The sequence below is a fragment of the Capronia epimyces genome (assembly GCF_000585565.1).
Source record: "Capronia epimyces CBS 606.96 chromosome Unknown aczIQ-supercont1.8, whole genome shotgun sequence".
Taxonomy (NCBI): domain Eukaryota; kingdom Fungi; phylum Ascomycota; class Eurotiomycetes; order Chaetothyriales; family Herpotrichiellaceae; genus Capronia; species Capronia epimyces.
The window spans coordinates 554,718-569,460 of record NW_006912911.1 but is presented as its reverse complement, the minus strand read 5'-3'; the positions used below and the strand labels follow the sequence as shown (position 1 = coordinate 569,460).

The 14,743-nt window shown below is 54.1% G+C and overlaps 5 protein-coding genes across 5 annotated transcripts; 3 read left to right on the top strand and 2 right to left on the bottom strand.

Annotated features, from left to right (window-relative positions):
- Positions 1-124: 124 nt before the first annotated feature.
- Positions 125-1,567, bottom strand: A1O3_08612 (uncharacterized protein; the record flags this gene model as incomplete). The annotated part of the gene is made up of 1 exon (XM_007738709.1): positions 125-1,567. One exon carries the CDS (start codon positions 1,565-1,567, stop codon positions 125-127), a length of 1,443 nt encoding a protein of 480 aa, XP_007736899.1.
- A 1,864-nt stretch (positions 1,568-3,431) lies between these two features.
- On the top strand, positions 3,432-4,735 carry A1O3_08611 (uncharacterized protein; the record flags this gene model as incomplete). The annotated part of the gene is made up of 2 exons (XM_007738708.1): positions 3,432-3,806; positions 3,863-4,735. 2 exons carry the CDS (start codon positions 3,432-3,434, stop codon positions 4,733-4,735), a joined length of 1,248 nt encoding a protein of 415 aa, XP_007736898.1.
- A 1,538-nt stretch (positions 4,736-6,273) lies between these two features.
- Positions 6,274-7,465, top strand: A1O3_08610 (uncharacterized protein; the record flags this gene model as incomplete). Its single annotated transcript, XM_007738707.1, has 2 exons — positions 6,274-6,749; positions 6,805-7,465. The coding sequence occupies 2 exons, from the start codon at positions 6,274-6,276 to the stop codon at positions 7,463-7,465; spliced, it is 1,137 nt and encodes a 378-aa protein (XP_007736897.1).
- A 521-nt stretch (positions 7,466-7,986) lies between these two features.
- On the bottom strand, positions 7,987-9,093 carry A1O3_08609 (uncharacterized protein; the record flags this gene model as incomplete). The annotated part of the gene is made up of 1 exon (XM_007738706.1): positions 7,987-9,093. The coding sequence occupies one exon, from the start codon at positions 9,091-9,093 to the stop codon at positions 7,987-7,989; it is 1,107 nt and encodes a 368-aa protein (XP_007736896.1).
- A 3,592-nt stretch (positions 9,094-12,685) lies between these two features.
- Positions 12,686-14,743, top strand: A1O3_08608 (uncharacterized protein; the record flags this gene model as incomplete). The annotated part of the gene is made up of 1 exon (XM_007738705.1): positions 12,686-14,743. The coding sequence occupies one exon, from the start codon at positions 12,686-12,688 to the stop codon at positions 14,741-14,743; it is 2,058 nt and encodes a 685-aa protein (XP_007736895.1).

Sequence of the window (14,743 nt, the reverse complement as noted above, 5' to 3'; positions counted from 1 at the left end):
ACAGTTCAAATGTTCCTGTACAGTTCAAATGTTCCTGTACAGTTCAAATGTTCCTGTACAGTTCAAATGTTCCTGTACAGTTCAAATGCCAACACAGTTCAAATCCAGCACAGTCAAATGCCACTCAAACCGCTTCTACTACTTCTGACACATGTTTGTTCTCACTCACACGTCCAACCTTGCCACTCTGCTCGGTACTCTCTGACTGTGCCTTTACACGCTGAAAGTCAACAGATGTCGCTGCAGTGGTCGCTTTGGCCCGCAAGGCACTCCTGATGTCTGCCACGGACCGCGTCTTCCAACTGTGGTAGTCGCTCATGCTCAATGGGAACAGAACCTTGTTCTCCGCCATGGAGATAAACGTCTCGGCCGTTGGGGCCGGCATGCTGGTCAGGGTGTCAATGTCACTGGCTAGTTCGCGACAATAGTTGTCCAGCGGCAGGTCGTTCACATCGTTGCCAAACGGGTTTTCAATCTCGTAGCCTATGGCTGCCAGTCCCAGAATGATGTACGCCGCAAGGACGGTGCCAAATATCGACACCCACCCCAGTGACTTGTACAGCTGAAATGGCAGGACGAGGATATACACCCACGTGATCTGCGAAATGGAAATCGAGTAGGCGATTGGAACAGGAGTGTTGAGTACACGTTCGGTACCGGTGAGAACTTCGGCTAGAGTCGTGATATTGTTCATGACGTGGGTTTGATGGACCGGCGTTTTGAGCTGACCGTTGCCCATGACCTCGTCCATGTACGCCGACAAATAGGTGAGGATCTCGAGGGGGAGGTTACCGAGGTTATCCCGTGAGCGTTTCACCAATTTTCGCGGGTTAGACTGGGCAAACGGGATACCTAGATATTCGCCTGCAGCTTTCCATGGTGTATGCTTCCTGGGTTCGAATTGTGTCTGGTCGGCCTCGCCAGCCAAGGTTCGGAGATGTCCAATCAACGGTTGCAGATCAGGATACTGGGTCGACGGCTCAAACCGGAGACGATGCTTGAGTGCCACGGCGAAGGCGTTGACCAGATTCAATGCGGTGAGTTTGCCCAGTAGATCGGCCTTTCCCTGCTCTTCGCTGATATCGTGTCGTTCTATGGTGTGAACCCAGATCAGGCGGGCCAGGTTCCGCGACGTCACCACCAACTGTGCCCAGTATTTTCTTCCTTCGCTGTATCTTTCATAGGCGGTGGAGGAGCGGAATGACAGAGCCAGGCCGACAACGAAACCAGTGATGGTGAGCAGAACCGAGTTGATGCCCAGGTCATGGACGAATTTAGATATGCAAGTGATTGCTGTGGCCCAAGCTGCAACGAAAGCAAGTGGTAGGACCATCTTGGGCAACACGCTGCCGTGCAGACGAAGGAAGTAAGGCCATTTCGAGTGGTGGTTTATGTCTAGAGGACCCACGAAATAGTCGTCGAGGTCCATGGAGGTGCGGGTTGGAGCTCGAAGGGCGATGGGTGTGAAATGAGTGTTTCGGCCTGGAGAAGGCAGTTCGTTCGGTTGGGAGCCATTAGAAGAGGCAAAGTCGGTGACGGTCAACTTGAGGTCCTTGTTCTGTTCCATCTCGAGGGATTTGGGTACAGAGGAATGTGGTAGGTTCGTCTCCAAAGGCACTGAGGTCAGCCCGTCAAGGGTATCAATTAGTAGAGTGCCGAGCACCAAGCACAGAGCACAATAACAAGTGGTCAACACCAGATGAGAAGGAGACGGCCACAGGAAAACAGTCAACGCAGTGGATGGAAACTTGCTGAGGCAAAGACGTAGAGAACAGAAGTAGCGAGCAGCAGAGAACAATGCACTTCAACGACAATTTGTAGTGAGGCGAAGAGTCATCTCCCGTCATTCATCGAGGACTTGGGAGTGCTGGTCAAGATTCCTAGAGAAGACCAGCATCTCCTGAGAAGTGCATCTAGAGGGGGCCAAAGACTCCTGGTTTGTGAACCGAAGCCAGTGGAAATGGATGAGAGGCAACCCCATGGGCCGAACGGGTCAAGACTTTGACCATGGGCGAAGGAAGACGGCTCCTTGAGGCGTTGAAGCCAGGAGATGGAAATCCAGCTGAAACACGGGGGCCAATTATTAATGGGCCTCTTTAGCCATTAGGTACTATAGGCCTGTAGGCGTCCACTTCGCTGGAATCCAGCTTAGCTTTTGGACGGTTCAAATTCTCCGAGTGCCTAGATTTGCTTGGCTGCGGGAAGCTTGGGCGGCTGGGAAGCCTAGGGGTATCTTAGTAAGCCTGTTCCAGGGACCCATCCAGTTAAACCAAGCTTAGAAGGGGTAACCCTGCTTGGTGAAGAGCCTAGAGCCTGCTTCAGCTTAGACGGCCCCTTAGTCCTCGATCCACTCCCAGCATCCAGGCCTGAGGAGTTTAAGCACGTAGTAGTGACCATGCAAGCTTTTTACCGCAGTCCTAGTCGCAGCCTGAGGACTTCCGGCCGAACTTGAGGCGGTTGGCGATTCTCTTGTCTCTTGTAAGCCTCATATTCTGTATGCTTAGCGCACATGATGGCACGTAATCCTCTCACGCGGTGGCCGCTAGCACTACCTAACTTGGAACTGTCAACCTTTGCACCCAACCTCGCCAGGCGGTAAAGTAACCAGGACCACTGCCAACAATGAAAAGATGTCTAGACGAGCCGACTATTCAAAGGAAGATCACGTGACGCGTAGCTGAAAACAGCCACCTACCTACCTACAGCAAGGAAGAGTCGTGGTGGTGGTACCGAAGACTCCACGGTCGCCTCGTGGAACAGTGATCTGTGAGACATGATACATACATCCTGCCCGACATTGAATTTTCACCCTCTCGCTTGTGCCCCTTCGCTCCCTTTTAGGGCGTGATACCAGATGCGATCGCGAGATTGAAGTCAGATGGCAAGGAGGGACCAGGGCAAGACAGCCAGGTCCCTTGCATATGTATATGGAGTGGGAGGACCTTGAATGATAACGGTGATTATTCTGTGGCAGCTGGCAGTGGAATTTCCCACCAGTCGCACCCACGCTACTACTAGTGCTAGGTAGTAGGTACAGAGCTGAGAGTATCCGTACCTACTACCTATTGATATCTCCTTGCGCCACAACCCAAATTCCACTTTTTCGGGTCAAGCACCTCGCACCACCTGGGCCCTTGCGAGCAAATGAGCTCATCTCTCTCGACGCCACCACCACCACCTCTGCTCACACCTCGCCGCTATTTTTGATTTTCCAGTCGCTCAAATCAGAGAGGGCGTTTTTGGTCTTGGTCTTTATACTGTCCATCGTTCCTCTCTCATGATGGCTCGAGTTCCACGGTTCTTCTACTGGGTTCGGTGACTTGGAATCCCTGGTTCTTTGTTGCCGCAATCGCAATTCGGCCTCAGGCCGTCCCCTCCACCCCATTCCTACCGTCTCCGATCTTCCTTCTCCGTCACCGGCATGAGAGAAAATGCTGCCCGTTTTGCCTGCCCGCCTCAGCTATGTCCTAGTCGGTCTCCTTGTGACCACCGTCCTCTTCTACGCCTCCTTCCGCCCCCCAACTTCCCAGGAACAGAATGTCTTGGATCTCCCAGAACAAGGCACTTTCGCTCCAGACCCCCTTCCTTCACCGTCCAGACCCGCCGCAACCACAATCCTCGAGGACCCGTCTTTATACCGAGTGCAGAATGAAACCCTAGGGTTTCAAGAGGTATACATGATTTCCTTGCCTGCGCGCACAGACAAAAGAGACGCTTTTGCTATGCAGGCTGCCTTTTCAGGCATCTCCTACACCCAGATGGATGGAGTGGATGGCAAGCTGGTCCCGGAAAAGGCGCTACCCCATGTACGTTGCCCGGTGGAAACCATCCGACAGGTCGCACTGCTAACCACCGCCACCAGACCATGGACCAGAATGCCAATGCCATTGGCTGTTGGCGTGCTCACCTCGACGTGATTCAAAGAATCGTGCGCGAAAAGGTCTCGACGGCTTTGATTTTCGAGGATGACGCAGATTGGGATGTCTCTTTCAAAAAGCAGTTGGTCCAGTTCGCACGAGGTTCGAGGTACATTTTGAAGACTCCGGCGCACAAATCACCCTTCTCTCCTTACGGCGATGACTGGGATCTACTCTGGCTCGGCCACTGTGGAACTTGGGTACACCCGGAGGACAATCGTCGGTTTTTCGTTATTCCCGACGATCCCACCGTCGAACCACCCGAATACCGGAAGAATGTGGATGTGCCCGACATGTCGCACTGGGAACAGGGTCCGAATGGCGACAATCGAACCAGGATCGTCTTCAACTCTGAAGGAGGAGTTTGTACCGCGTCCTACGCCATATCCCAACAAGGCGCTCGGAAAGCACTCTATCATATGAGTATGGAGCCATACAACAGCCCGATCGACTGGGGATTTTCCAATCTCTGCAAAGACAGCGCATACAACTTTACCTGTGTTTCGGTGTTTCCCCAGATTGTCGGTGTATCTCGGCCTACATCAAATACTAGTAAATGGAGTGATATTGGTTACGGAGAGGATAGAGGCGTGGAGCCGGCCAATGCTCCACATCTGGTCTATTCGACTCGGCTCAACATGGGCAATCTGCTTGCAGGGAAGACCGTGTTTGACAGTCAATATCCGGATGTGACTCCGGCGCAACTGGATATCAAAGACATTGGTAAAGCTGTGGGCCATATCGAAGTTCTTGAGCTCGAACCCGAGCCCAAATCCGAACCTGAGCCCGAGCCTGAGCCAGAACCACCATCCGAGTGAGCGTTCCTGAACTTGTCACTATTAATACAAAATAGCCTACAATTTTGGCCACAGATGCCCCATCTCAACACGGAGGTGCGGACGGGAATGACTCTGTGCACTGCGGCTTGCAGAAGACATCGAATAGAGAAAGCTCCATGTCCAGGCGTTTCCAGTCGCCCACCCAAGCCGACCAGTCAGTCGACACGCCGACGAATCTCATCCTCTGGACACGCTGTTTAGCGTCAGATTCCATCTGACCTATCCAAGGAGAGTTGAGGCCGAAACAGAGGATGGTGGCACCCATCGGGACGGATCAGGCACGTTCCCGTCGGATTCGAGCAAAAAAGACCCTTAGCCACGGTCGACACGTTGCGCTCGGCATATAACCAGCTCACTACCAGGACTCAAGCGTCCGGCCCTTTTTTATGATGTAGTATGTCCTAACGAATGGACGGTGTCCTTTGGGAAAGGAGCACGCCAGGAAAGGGGAGCATTTCGAGATATCTGATATATGTGGGTTGGCGTGAATAGTACTCCGTAGAGGCATAGAGACAAAAAGATCTATTTGCATTAGACGAGACGACTTCCCTCAGTACGCTACGCTATTCGTTCTCCTCTGTAAGTGTGTCTCCTTTGGTGGCACCGGCAATATAGAGACGGACGATTTGGATATTTTGGCAACGCGTCTGTGCCAAGCAAGCCAATCAATTCATTTGAACTTGACGCGTCGCAGGCTTATCGATAGGAAATGTCGATACCGCGCCGCGCGTCTCCGCCTCGGGCATTCCCATTTACCCCTGAATTCGAGATCAGAGATCAGATCCCTCGAGGGCTTGAGCGCCCCTTTCCATCCTTTGCGGTTAGATGGTAAACCACGCCATAGTCAGGGATGAACCATGAACGATGAACGATGCCCGAGTGGCTGGCCAGGAGGACCCTCTACCCCCCTTAAGCCCTCTACCGAGTCTACTCTGTAAAATACGGAGCACGCTGTATCCGTATCTTCGCCAGATATTAATTAACAGATGTATCGTACTACCCACAACGACCCTCGCGGACCAACCAGCTGCCCGCTGCCCGCGAGTGATTGGATAGAGAGGCAGTGGGAACTGCAACGATCGGGTCTATATTGGACCTGAAGAGGTCCGTCTCTCAATTTGAGATTAACCCTCGCATCAGCCACACATTCTTGCTGCTTCGTGTGCGTTTGGTGCTGGTTTGCACCATTTCTGTCGGCTGTCTCAAGCCCCTGAAGCATGTCAGATTCACAATCGCACCTGCCAGAACCCGGCGTGGGGTGGACGCTGGGCACTGGGCACTGGACATTGGACACTGGACACTGTCGCTGTCGCCCTTAGCCCTTACAGTATCCGTACACATCCTCACCGCGCACTGCGCACTGTCTACTACCGCTCTGTATTCCACAATCTCATGTTGTCCTCTCCAGTCGCTCTTTTCGTCTTTCGTCTTTTTCTCGGTCTCTCCTTCATTTGACCCAGTTTCCTCCCTAGCGACGGGCACCATTCGCATCCCGTTGCAACTGACTTATCTGAACGATGGACTCTCCCACCTCGCCGCGAAACATCAACCCTCTGCACCAAATCTATGGCTCGCGCAGGACGGTACGATGGGTGATCTTCCTGGCGGTCGCGGCCATCATAACGGTCTACATGTCCGGGCAGGGTTCTATTCCAGTGTCGCCGACGTCCACACCCTTCGGTTCGTCACGTAAGGCCAAATACCTCACCCCCCGCCAGTTGATGGACAGACCGATATCCAAAGACCTCCAGACGATACCAAGAATATTCCATCAGAGCTGGACTTCGACCCAGCTCCCCGCCAAATTCGAACATTGGAGCGAGAGTTGCCGGGCGGCGCACCCCAACTGGGAATGGGTGTTGTGGACGGATGAGGATAACGAAGCGCTGGTCAGGATGCACTTCCCATGGCTGCTGCAGACATACCAAGACCTCCCGGGGGTCATTTACAAGGCCGACCTGGTGCGAAATATATACATGTATATGTTTGGAGGGTAAGGTTCATTTTTCCAGGAGGCCGTGCTCCAAAGATGCTAACTAGTTATCCAGCGTGTATGCCGACCTGGACGTCGAGTGCCTACGACCTACGGACAATCTGTTCAAGGAGTTCAACGTGTCTACAGTCTCGCATGCCAAGCCCAGACCTGTGTCGACGCATGAACTGCAGAAGAGCGGCCGTAAGGCGTTCTTTGGCAGGATGGGAACCGACACCTCGTTCTCCAACTCCATCCCCAACGCTTGGATGGCGTCGACACCCGGACATCCGTTTTTCCTCCTAGTGATCGAGTCGGTGGTCAAGGGCATTATCGACGGATCGAGTGCTGGCCAGTCACCAGAACAGGTTACGGGCCCGGTGCAATTGTTCGACATGGTGAACCAGTACATGGCCCTTGACAGCCCGTACGAAGGAGAGAAGCTGGACAAACATGTGGCTAAGAACCCGTCCGCCAAACAGTTCACTCCTCGCCGAGGTCTAGGTCATTCCATCGAGGTGCTTCCTTTCAACTACATCTTCCCCTACTCGTGGCAAAGAGACGGAGAAGCATTCCGCGAAGTGTGTTGGGCCACCAAGACGACTTTCGACGCCGAAAGATGCAAACTGGTCTTGGGCACGGATCACTGGCCGAGTTATGCCATCACTTATTGGAGCCATACCTGGTCTGGCGAGGGCCATGATGCAGGAAACATGCACCAACTGGATGATAAGTAAACGATTTTCGGGTTCGGTTTATCTGGTTTCTGGCTTGGAAGGGTTCTGGGAGTCGATTCTCTGGACGAAACGATAGTCGTTTATCACCATCGGGCAGTGCTTCTGAGGCTTGGGCGTTCGGGCTGCTCTATTCCTGTTCGGCGTTGTGAGGGTGGTTTGAACGATATTGTCACATGGTCTGACACGTGGCATGGTTATGTAAGGTGTTTACCACATCCTGGGAGGAGGGGCCACGATCCTCTTGAAGATCAGTTGAACATAGCTGGAACTTGAGATGGAAGGCTATTTGAGCGACGTTACAATTTAGCTTGATCGTCGACATGGGGGCACTAGACAGTCAACATGAGAACTGAACTGCCTAGACGTGTATATCTTTCGGTTCTTGTAGCCGCACTGATGAGGAGGAAGAGGAGAGCCCAAGCCCAGACTATATAAGCGTGCCTAGGCCAGTCCTCTGCTTAAAGCACAAGGCTGGGAATGCCTAAGTTTGACAACTCAACCTTCACATTCAACCTTCACACTCAACCTTTGGCATCTCCAAATAGATTTCCAAAGAAATCTCCAAGGATGGACTTGTTGATCTCTTCCCAACCTGGAGCCGTTGGGCCAGCGGCAGTGCGAATGGTCCAAAAGTCATTCGTTGCTTCAAAGTCGGTGATCCAGGCATAAGGCATGAGAAAGACGCCTTTGCCTTTCCCCCATTTCTGCCCCCAGGAATTCTGCACCAGCACTTGCTGCTTGTCATCATCGTAACCGATGGCGAGCACACTGTGTCCGTTTCGCTTTTCGGGCGGCGTGTGGCGTGCTATGGGGCCTAGGCCTTTTTCCGGCGCTCTGGGATGGTTCCAGACATCCTTCAGCACGAACATGTCGCCTGTTTTGTCATACATGTCCTTAGGTGGCAGATAGTACCAGAAGGAAAAGGCGACGGGAAAGCCTTCGGAGAGACACATCTTGAGCCTCCTGAGGACAGCTTGGCCGAGCAGATCTTTCGCGTCCACGGTCAGCCTCTGATCCTGCTCCGTTGGACGATCGGCATCCAGCCTGCGATACGTGGTGATCTTGTGGTTCTCGGCATTCTTGAAAGCGACGTCGGTTGGCCTGCGATTGACGTTTTCGTCTCGGAGTTGCTTTGTCCTCTTTTTGATGGCGGTGTGATCATCAAGCTTCTCGCTCTGGACTTGGGCATCGATGGCCTTGAAATCCGGGAATGGCCAGTCGGGTTCGGGACACGCTCCATATTTTGCAATACCATGTATCGCGTCTCGCATGATGGAGCCTGTGTCTTCGGCAGTCACGAAGCTGGGGTCGGTGCCGCGACGAGCAAGCCAGTATATGAAGAGTCGTGACGGGCCCGTATCCCCCCAGTCTGCGGCGTGTCGGCCGGCCTTTTCTTCGTACCAAAAGGCCGCGGCGGCAGCATTGGCGGTGCAGGACTGCGTGCTGCCTTGGTCGTAGATCGGCGTCACGGAATCGGCATGATCTTTTCGCAAATCCACACTGGGAGGAGGGGGATCCGGGGTACGAGGATCAGGGATATAGTATTGATCATTTTCGTCGAACGAATCGGGAAAGGCACCGCCGCCCTTGACTGGCGACGTGGCCGGGGTCTTTTCGGCGTCAGGCATTGTCGTTCAAATTTGGCGGGCACCTAGGAGCTGGGTTGAAGTCCAGCTCTGATGGAATTCCTTGGTATCGTCTGGAGGTTGACAGTGGCCAGTGGTTAGAGGTCAGAGTCTAGTGTTGGCGGGAAGATATCATATGGTGTTGGCAGGAAGGTATGATATGGGTGTGAGGTGATTGTGATTGCTGAAGGGCACAGTGGTGGTGGTGGTGTTGGTGGTGGTCGTCGGCATATATCTCTGCTGGCTCAAGACTGCTCTTAGCCATCGCCATCGACCATACTGACTTGACTGTAGAAGATGCATCTCTTCTATGTCGTCCCTAGCAGGGCCAGGGCCAGGGCCAACACATTGCTCGGTTCGGTTGGACTTTTCCATCAGATCAGCTTGGGTCAGCTTGGATGGTTGTAAGTGGTATGTCTGTGTCTGTATGGTTGTATGTGGTATGGATGGGTTTGATGAAGAGGCTTTCAGCTCAACATGAGAAAGCCAAAGCCATTCTCAACAGACCAGACCAGCTGCATGCATCACAATCACAAGGTACACCTCGTTGCATTCGAGTGACGGGTTCATGGTTCTGCTTCTGGTTCTTGGTCCTAGTTCTATGTTCTCAGCCAGCCACGCATGAGGAACCAACCATCAGCCAGCCAAGAGTACCAGCCATCTATTCTGTTCGCACCAAGAACGAACAGTTGCATTATCAGACGTTGCTGAATGGCCCAGTGCAATGCATGATAGAGGTTCGAGCCGTGGTCCAGACTTGCAATTGCGGAGCGGGGGAGCAACTGCCGACTACTACATACACCTCCAACATAAACCTCCTCCTCCATACTTTGTCCCTTGTCCCTTGTCCCTTGTATCTTGTATATCACCCATCAACACCAACAGCATGGCAGAACGACAACAGCGTTGACCAGGATAAGAATCTAAGACGGTAAGCTTTGCCGACACCCCAAAATTTGACTGGCTCTGGCTTCGCAACGGTCGATGGCTCATGGCTCACGGCAATGGAAATACTGTCGCTGTAGCCTGGTTGATCGGCCTGGGAATTGAGTACCTTGTGACCACTACCGGTTTCCGTGGTTCCTTTCGAAGAATCTAGGCTCATCAGCTCGCCACAGGAGCGGGAATAGACATGACTTTCCATCCCCTGTTGGTGAATCTCTTGCAGGTGGAACTGGAGGTCTTCGAGGGCCAAACCAGGTGTTCCAGCACATGAAGCCACATTGTGTGAACTGCAGCTGAAAGCTTCACGAAGCATGCAGTGCGTGACCCTGCACTGAACAAGATGAACTCGTCTCAAGCCACAATGTGTGAACCACAAGCTTGCAGTGCTTGACCCTCCACTAAACAGGATGAACTCGTCTCAAGCCACAATGTGTGAACTACAGCTGAAAAGCTTCACGAAGCATGCAGTGCGTGACCATCCACTGAACAAGATGAACCCATCTCCAGCTTGCCATTCAGATGATCCAAGAGCGTGATCATCACAGCCAAGCTTGCAGGAAGGCACTGCCAGGTCAGAGCTCTTCCTGTTTCCCGAATTGATTCTGCAGCTGATGCATGTCGAGGCCCTCGAATACGAGCAATGAGTGTTCGTACAGGAAATCTTCTCAGGCCTGGACTGCCACTCTGTGATTTCCTGGCAGACATGAGCAGGTTTACGCTCTCGGCTACAGCGCCATCGTGATGTGGCGAGCTGAGCGACTGTATGTGCAGAGTCAGGTATGTCGATCATTCATCTTGGTGGCAAATGGTCCTCTCATTGGATATCCGCGAGACTCTGCTGGTAAATGCTGAGGCGCAAAGCACATGCCCTCTTCCAAGCCCATGAAGTTGACGTTCCTCTCTTGTCTATAAGAACCGGAGTGAATCCCTCTGCCAGAAATCCATCATCATTCTTCTTCATCTACAAGACCATCAGAAGAAAGCAATAGTTGACACATCTTCCATCTCTCGCCTCTGTGATCAAACATCATTCAACATGCCCGTGAAGGATGGCCAATGGGTAAGCCCAACATATCTTTAGCAGTACGGGGTCCATGACTGGCAACACTCTGACTTGAGTTCAGGTTCCACCCCAGAGCGCCACATTGAAGGCCAACCCCCCACAGTCGGCGCCTCACATGATCTTCAAATGCATTCGAAGACCTAAAGGCAACTTTCCTCGACCCGATTCTCAACAACCAAAAGGAGCAGGCCATGGGCAAAAAGGGCCACCATGCCGACAGACGCCTAACTGATACTGAGATAGGTTATTTGGCGGTCAAAGTGAATAAATAGAAGGAACAGCTGGACAGTTTTGGCTCCGTCTTCACGCCCGACAAACCAAACAGACCGGGCGCCGGAGAGGGGGAAGAGGGGCCGGACGAGCCTAACGAGTCCAACGAGTCCAACGACACCGGAGGCGTCACGGAAGAAACAGCATGAAAGTGTCGAGATCCAAGGCACCACTGAGCACTACGATGGGGACTGGATGCTGGACACTGGACACTGTGCTGATGTGGAAGGAGGTGGCTGACACCGACATGTTTTCAGGACGCTGGTTATCAACCAAGTGATGGTCTTAGTTAGGTAGTGATGAAGTGTGGTAATGAGGTAGTGGTAGTGTGGTAGCAATTCGAATCTAGTCTTGAATCAAGTATCTCCAGATCAATGCCTAAGGAATCTAAGGTCAAGTCACTTTACACGTCGTCTGATAAAGCCATGCATACCTTGAGTGTACTGTCTGTGTCTGTCCCACACCAATACGGAACGGCCATGATGATGCTCTAGTATATCAGCACCCACATGTGGACCGGTGAAAAGACTCCAGTCTCCTTGCCTGGCATTGCTTCGGGCTGACATGGGTATAGGCATAGATATAGGTATAGGCATAGATATAGGTATAGGCAAGTAAGCACGCTTACTCTTCGAAACAAGATACATACCTAACCAAGCACTCTTACTCTTCGACAAGCACACTTCATACCATGAGTACTGAGTACACACCTCATACCATTAGTACAGGGTATAGAGTACGGAGGACAGTCCTTCCTTCTTTCTACCCCGCCGCTATCCGTTTCGCTCTGGCCTCAAATCACGCCATTGGAGACCGTGATTTATCACATCATATCACAACACATCACGGTACCTCACGGTGCCTCACAGTACCTCGACGACTAATATACACTACATACTACATACTATACTGGCATGTACTGTACCCCCGCCGCCGACAATCTGGTCTATCAATAATGCCATGGATCCCGAGGCCGAGTCCGACATTCGGAAAGCGAGTATCTAGATAACTACATACGCCGCACTGCACATACAGTACTTGTCGAGCACGCCATATACAGTATGCCGTGGTGTTCTTTTAGCGGCGAAGACGCCTTCCATTGCCAACCGGAGGGAATACTCACGTCGAATACAGACAAAGACACAGACACATACATATACACACATTTCCCCTAGACGGTCGTCGTCTGGCGTCTTTTTCCCTCTAAACCGAGTGAATAGCCAGCAACCATCGTAAAACCGAGTGAATACGTGACCGACCATCGTCGAACCTATTGCGACCCTGAGTGCTGAGTGCTGAGTCCTGCACTTCAACACCATGGCGGACCCGGATCAGACAGAACGTAACTCCGGAACATCATCGCCGACTGGGATCTCAACCAACAGCTCAGCATCGGATTCGAGCGCCGACAACCAGTTCAGTGCCATTACCACGCCCGGTCCCGGAGACGTGGCAGAGGAAGAAGGCTTGGGACCGGGGCCGGGGCCGTCGCAGCCACACCAGACCCAGAACCAGAACGAGAGGCCAGTCAAAGCCATCATCATCGGAGCCGGAATCGGCGGGATTGCGACGGCAGTGCTGCTCTCGCACAAAGTCAACAACCTGACATACACAGTATACGACAAGAACGAGCGGGTGGGCGGGACGTGGGCGGAAAACCGGTATCCCGGAGTACGATGCGACATCCCATCGCACGTATACCAGCTGACGTTTGCGCCGAACCCGGACTGGAGCGAGTATTACTCGCAAGGCAGCGAGATCCAGCAGTACTACGAGCGCGTGGTGGGCGAGTACGGGGTGCAGGCGAACCTGCGGCTGGGGCATGAAGTGGTGTCGGCGCGCTGGGTGGCGTCGGCTGCGCAGTGGGAGGTGGAAGTCAAGGATCTCAGCACGGACACTTTGATCACGGACCGGGCCGACTTTCTCATCTCCGCTCCCGGGAGAGTCAACCAGCCTCACTACCCGGACATCGCAGGCCTGCAGGACTTCCAGGGACAGGTGGTCCACACGGCCAGATGGCCGCGGGACGGCAGCGTCGAGCTGGACGGCCGGCGGGTCGCGGTGATTGGAAACGGGGCATCGGGCCAGCAGATCCTGCCGAACATTGTGTCGCGGGTTGGGCATATCGACCACTATGTGCGGTCCAAGACATACGTGAGCCCGACGCTGCGCCAGGGTCTGCTGGAGGCCTCGACCGACATCCCCGGCGGATACGTCTACACGGCCGAGGAGAAGGCGCGGTTCCGCTCCGACCCGGCCGCCTACCTGGCGTACCGCAAGGGGCTGGACAAGCAGCACTACGGGGCCGTCAACAACCAGTCGGCTCGGCTGGGCAGCGAGGACAACGAGAAGCTGCGCGCCAGCCTGCTGGCCACGATGCTGCAGCGTCTCCGGGGCGACACCGCCTGGCTGGCCCGGCTGACGCCCGACTACGCACCCGGCTGTAAACGACTGACGCCGGCGCCGGGCTACCTCGAGGCCGTGGCCGGGCCCAAGGTCGAGTTCGTCGACAAGCCCATCGTGCGCGCCACCCCGACCGGCCTGCAGACCGACGACGGCAACGTGCGCAACGTCGACGTCATCATCCTGGCCACCGGCTTCCAGCACGGCTTCTACCCGCGGTTTCCTACCGAGGTCGAGACCGGCGACGACCTGGCCCAGATCTGGCGGCCCGACAGTGAGATCGGCATTGGCTACCCGGAGACCTACCTGGGCATCATGGCCCCGGACGCCCCCAACTACTTCTTCGTCCTGCAGGCCCAGGGGAACGCCGTGGGCGGCTCTGTCCCCTACCAGGCCGAGATCTCCGCCACGTACATTGCCCGCGTCATTCGCAAGGCCCAGCATCACGGCTACAAGACCATCCGCCCGTCCGCCCAGGCCGCCCGTGACTTCAGCCTCGTGGTCGACCGCTACTTTGAACACTCGGTCGTCAATAGCGGCTGCCGCACCTATTTCAAGCTGGGCGGCAAGCCCGGCAAGGCTAGGAACGTCATCGGCTTTCCCGCTTCCACCAGGCGGAGGCTGGAGGTTCTGTCCGAGCCGAGGTGGGAGGATTTCGTCTTGGAGGATTTCACCGGCTCGGTGTTGGGTGATCGCCAGAGCGGGAGTCAGAGTCAGAGTCGGAGCCGGAGGCGGAGCCGGAGTCAGAGTCACCATGATACCACTGCCACTGCCACTGCTAGTCCTGACCCTGGTGATGGTGATGGTGATGGTGATGGTGATGCCAAGCGACACAACCGTTTCCTGAGTTTCTGGGGCGAAGGAAGATCCGTCCTGGACAAGAGCAATGACCTGGATGCCATCACCGACTACCTGACGGAGATCGGGAAGGTGGATCTGCGCCGGTTACATGAGCCGGCGGTGGTGGGCTAG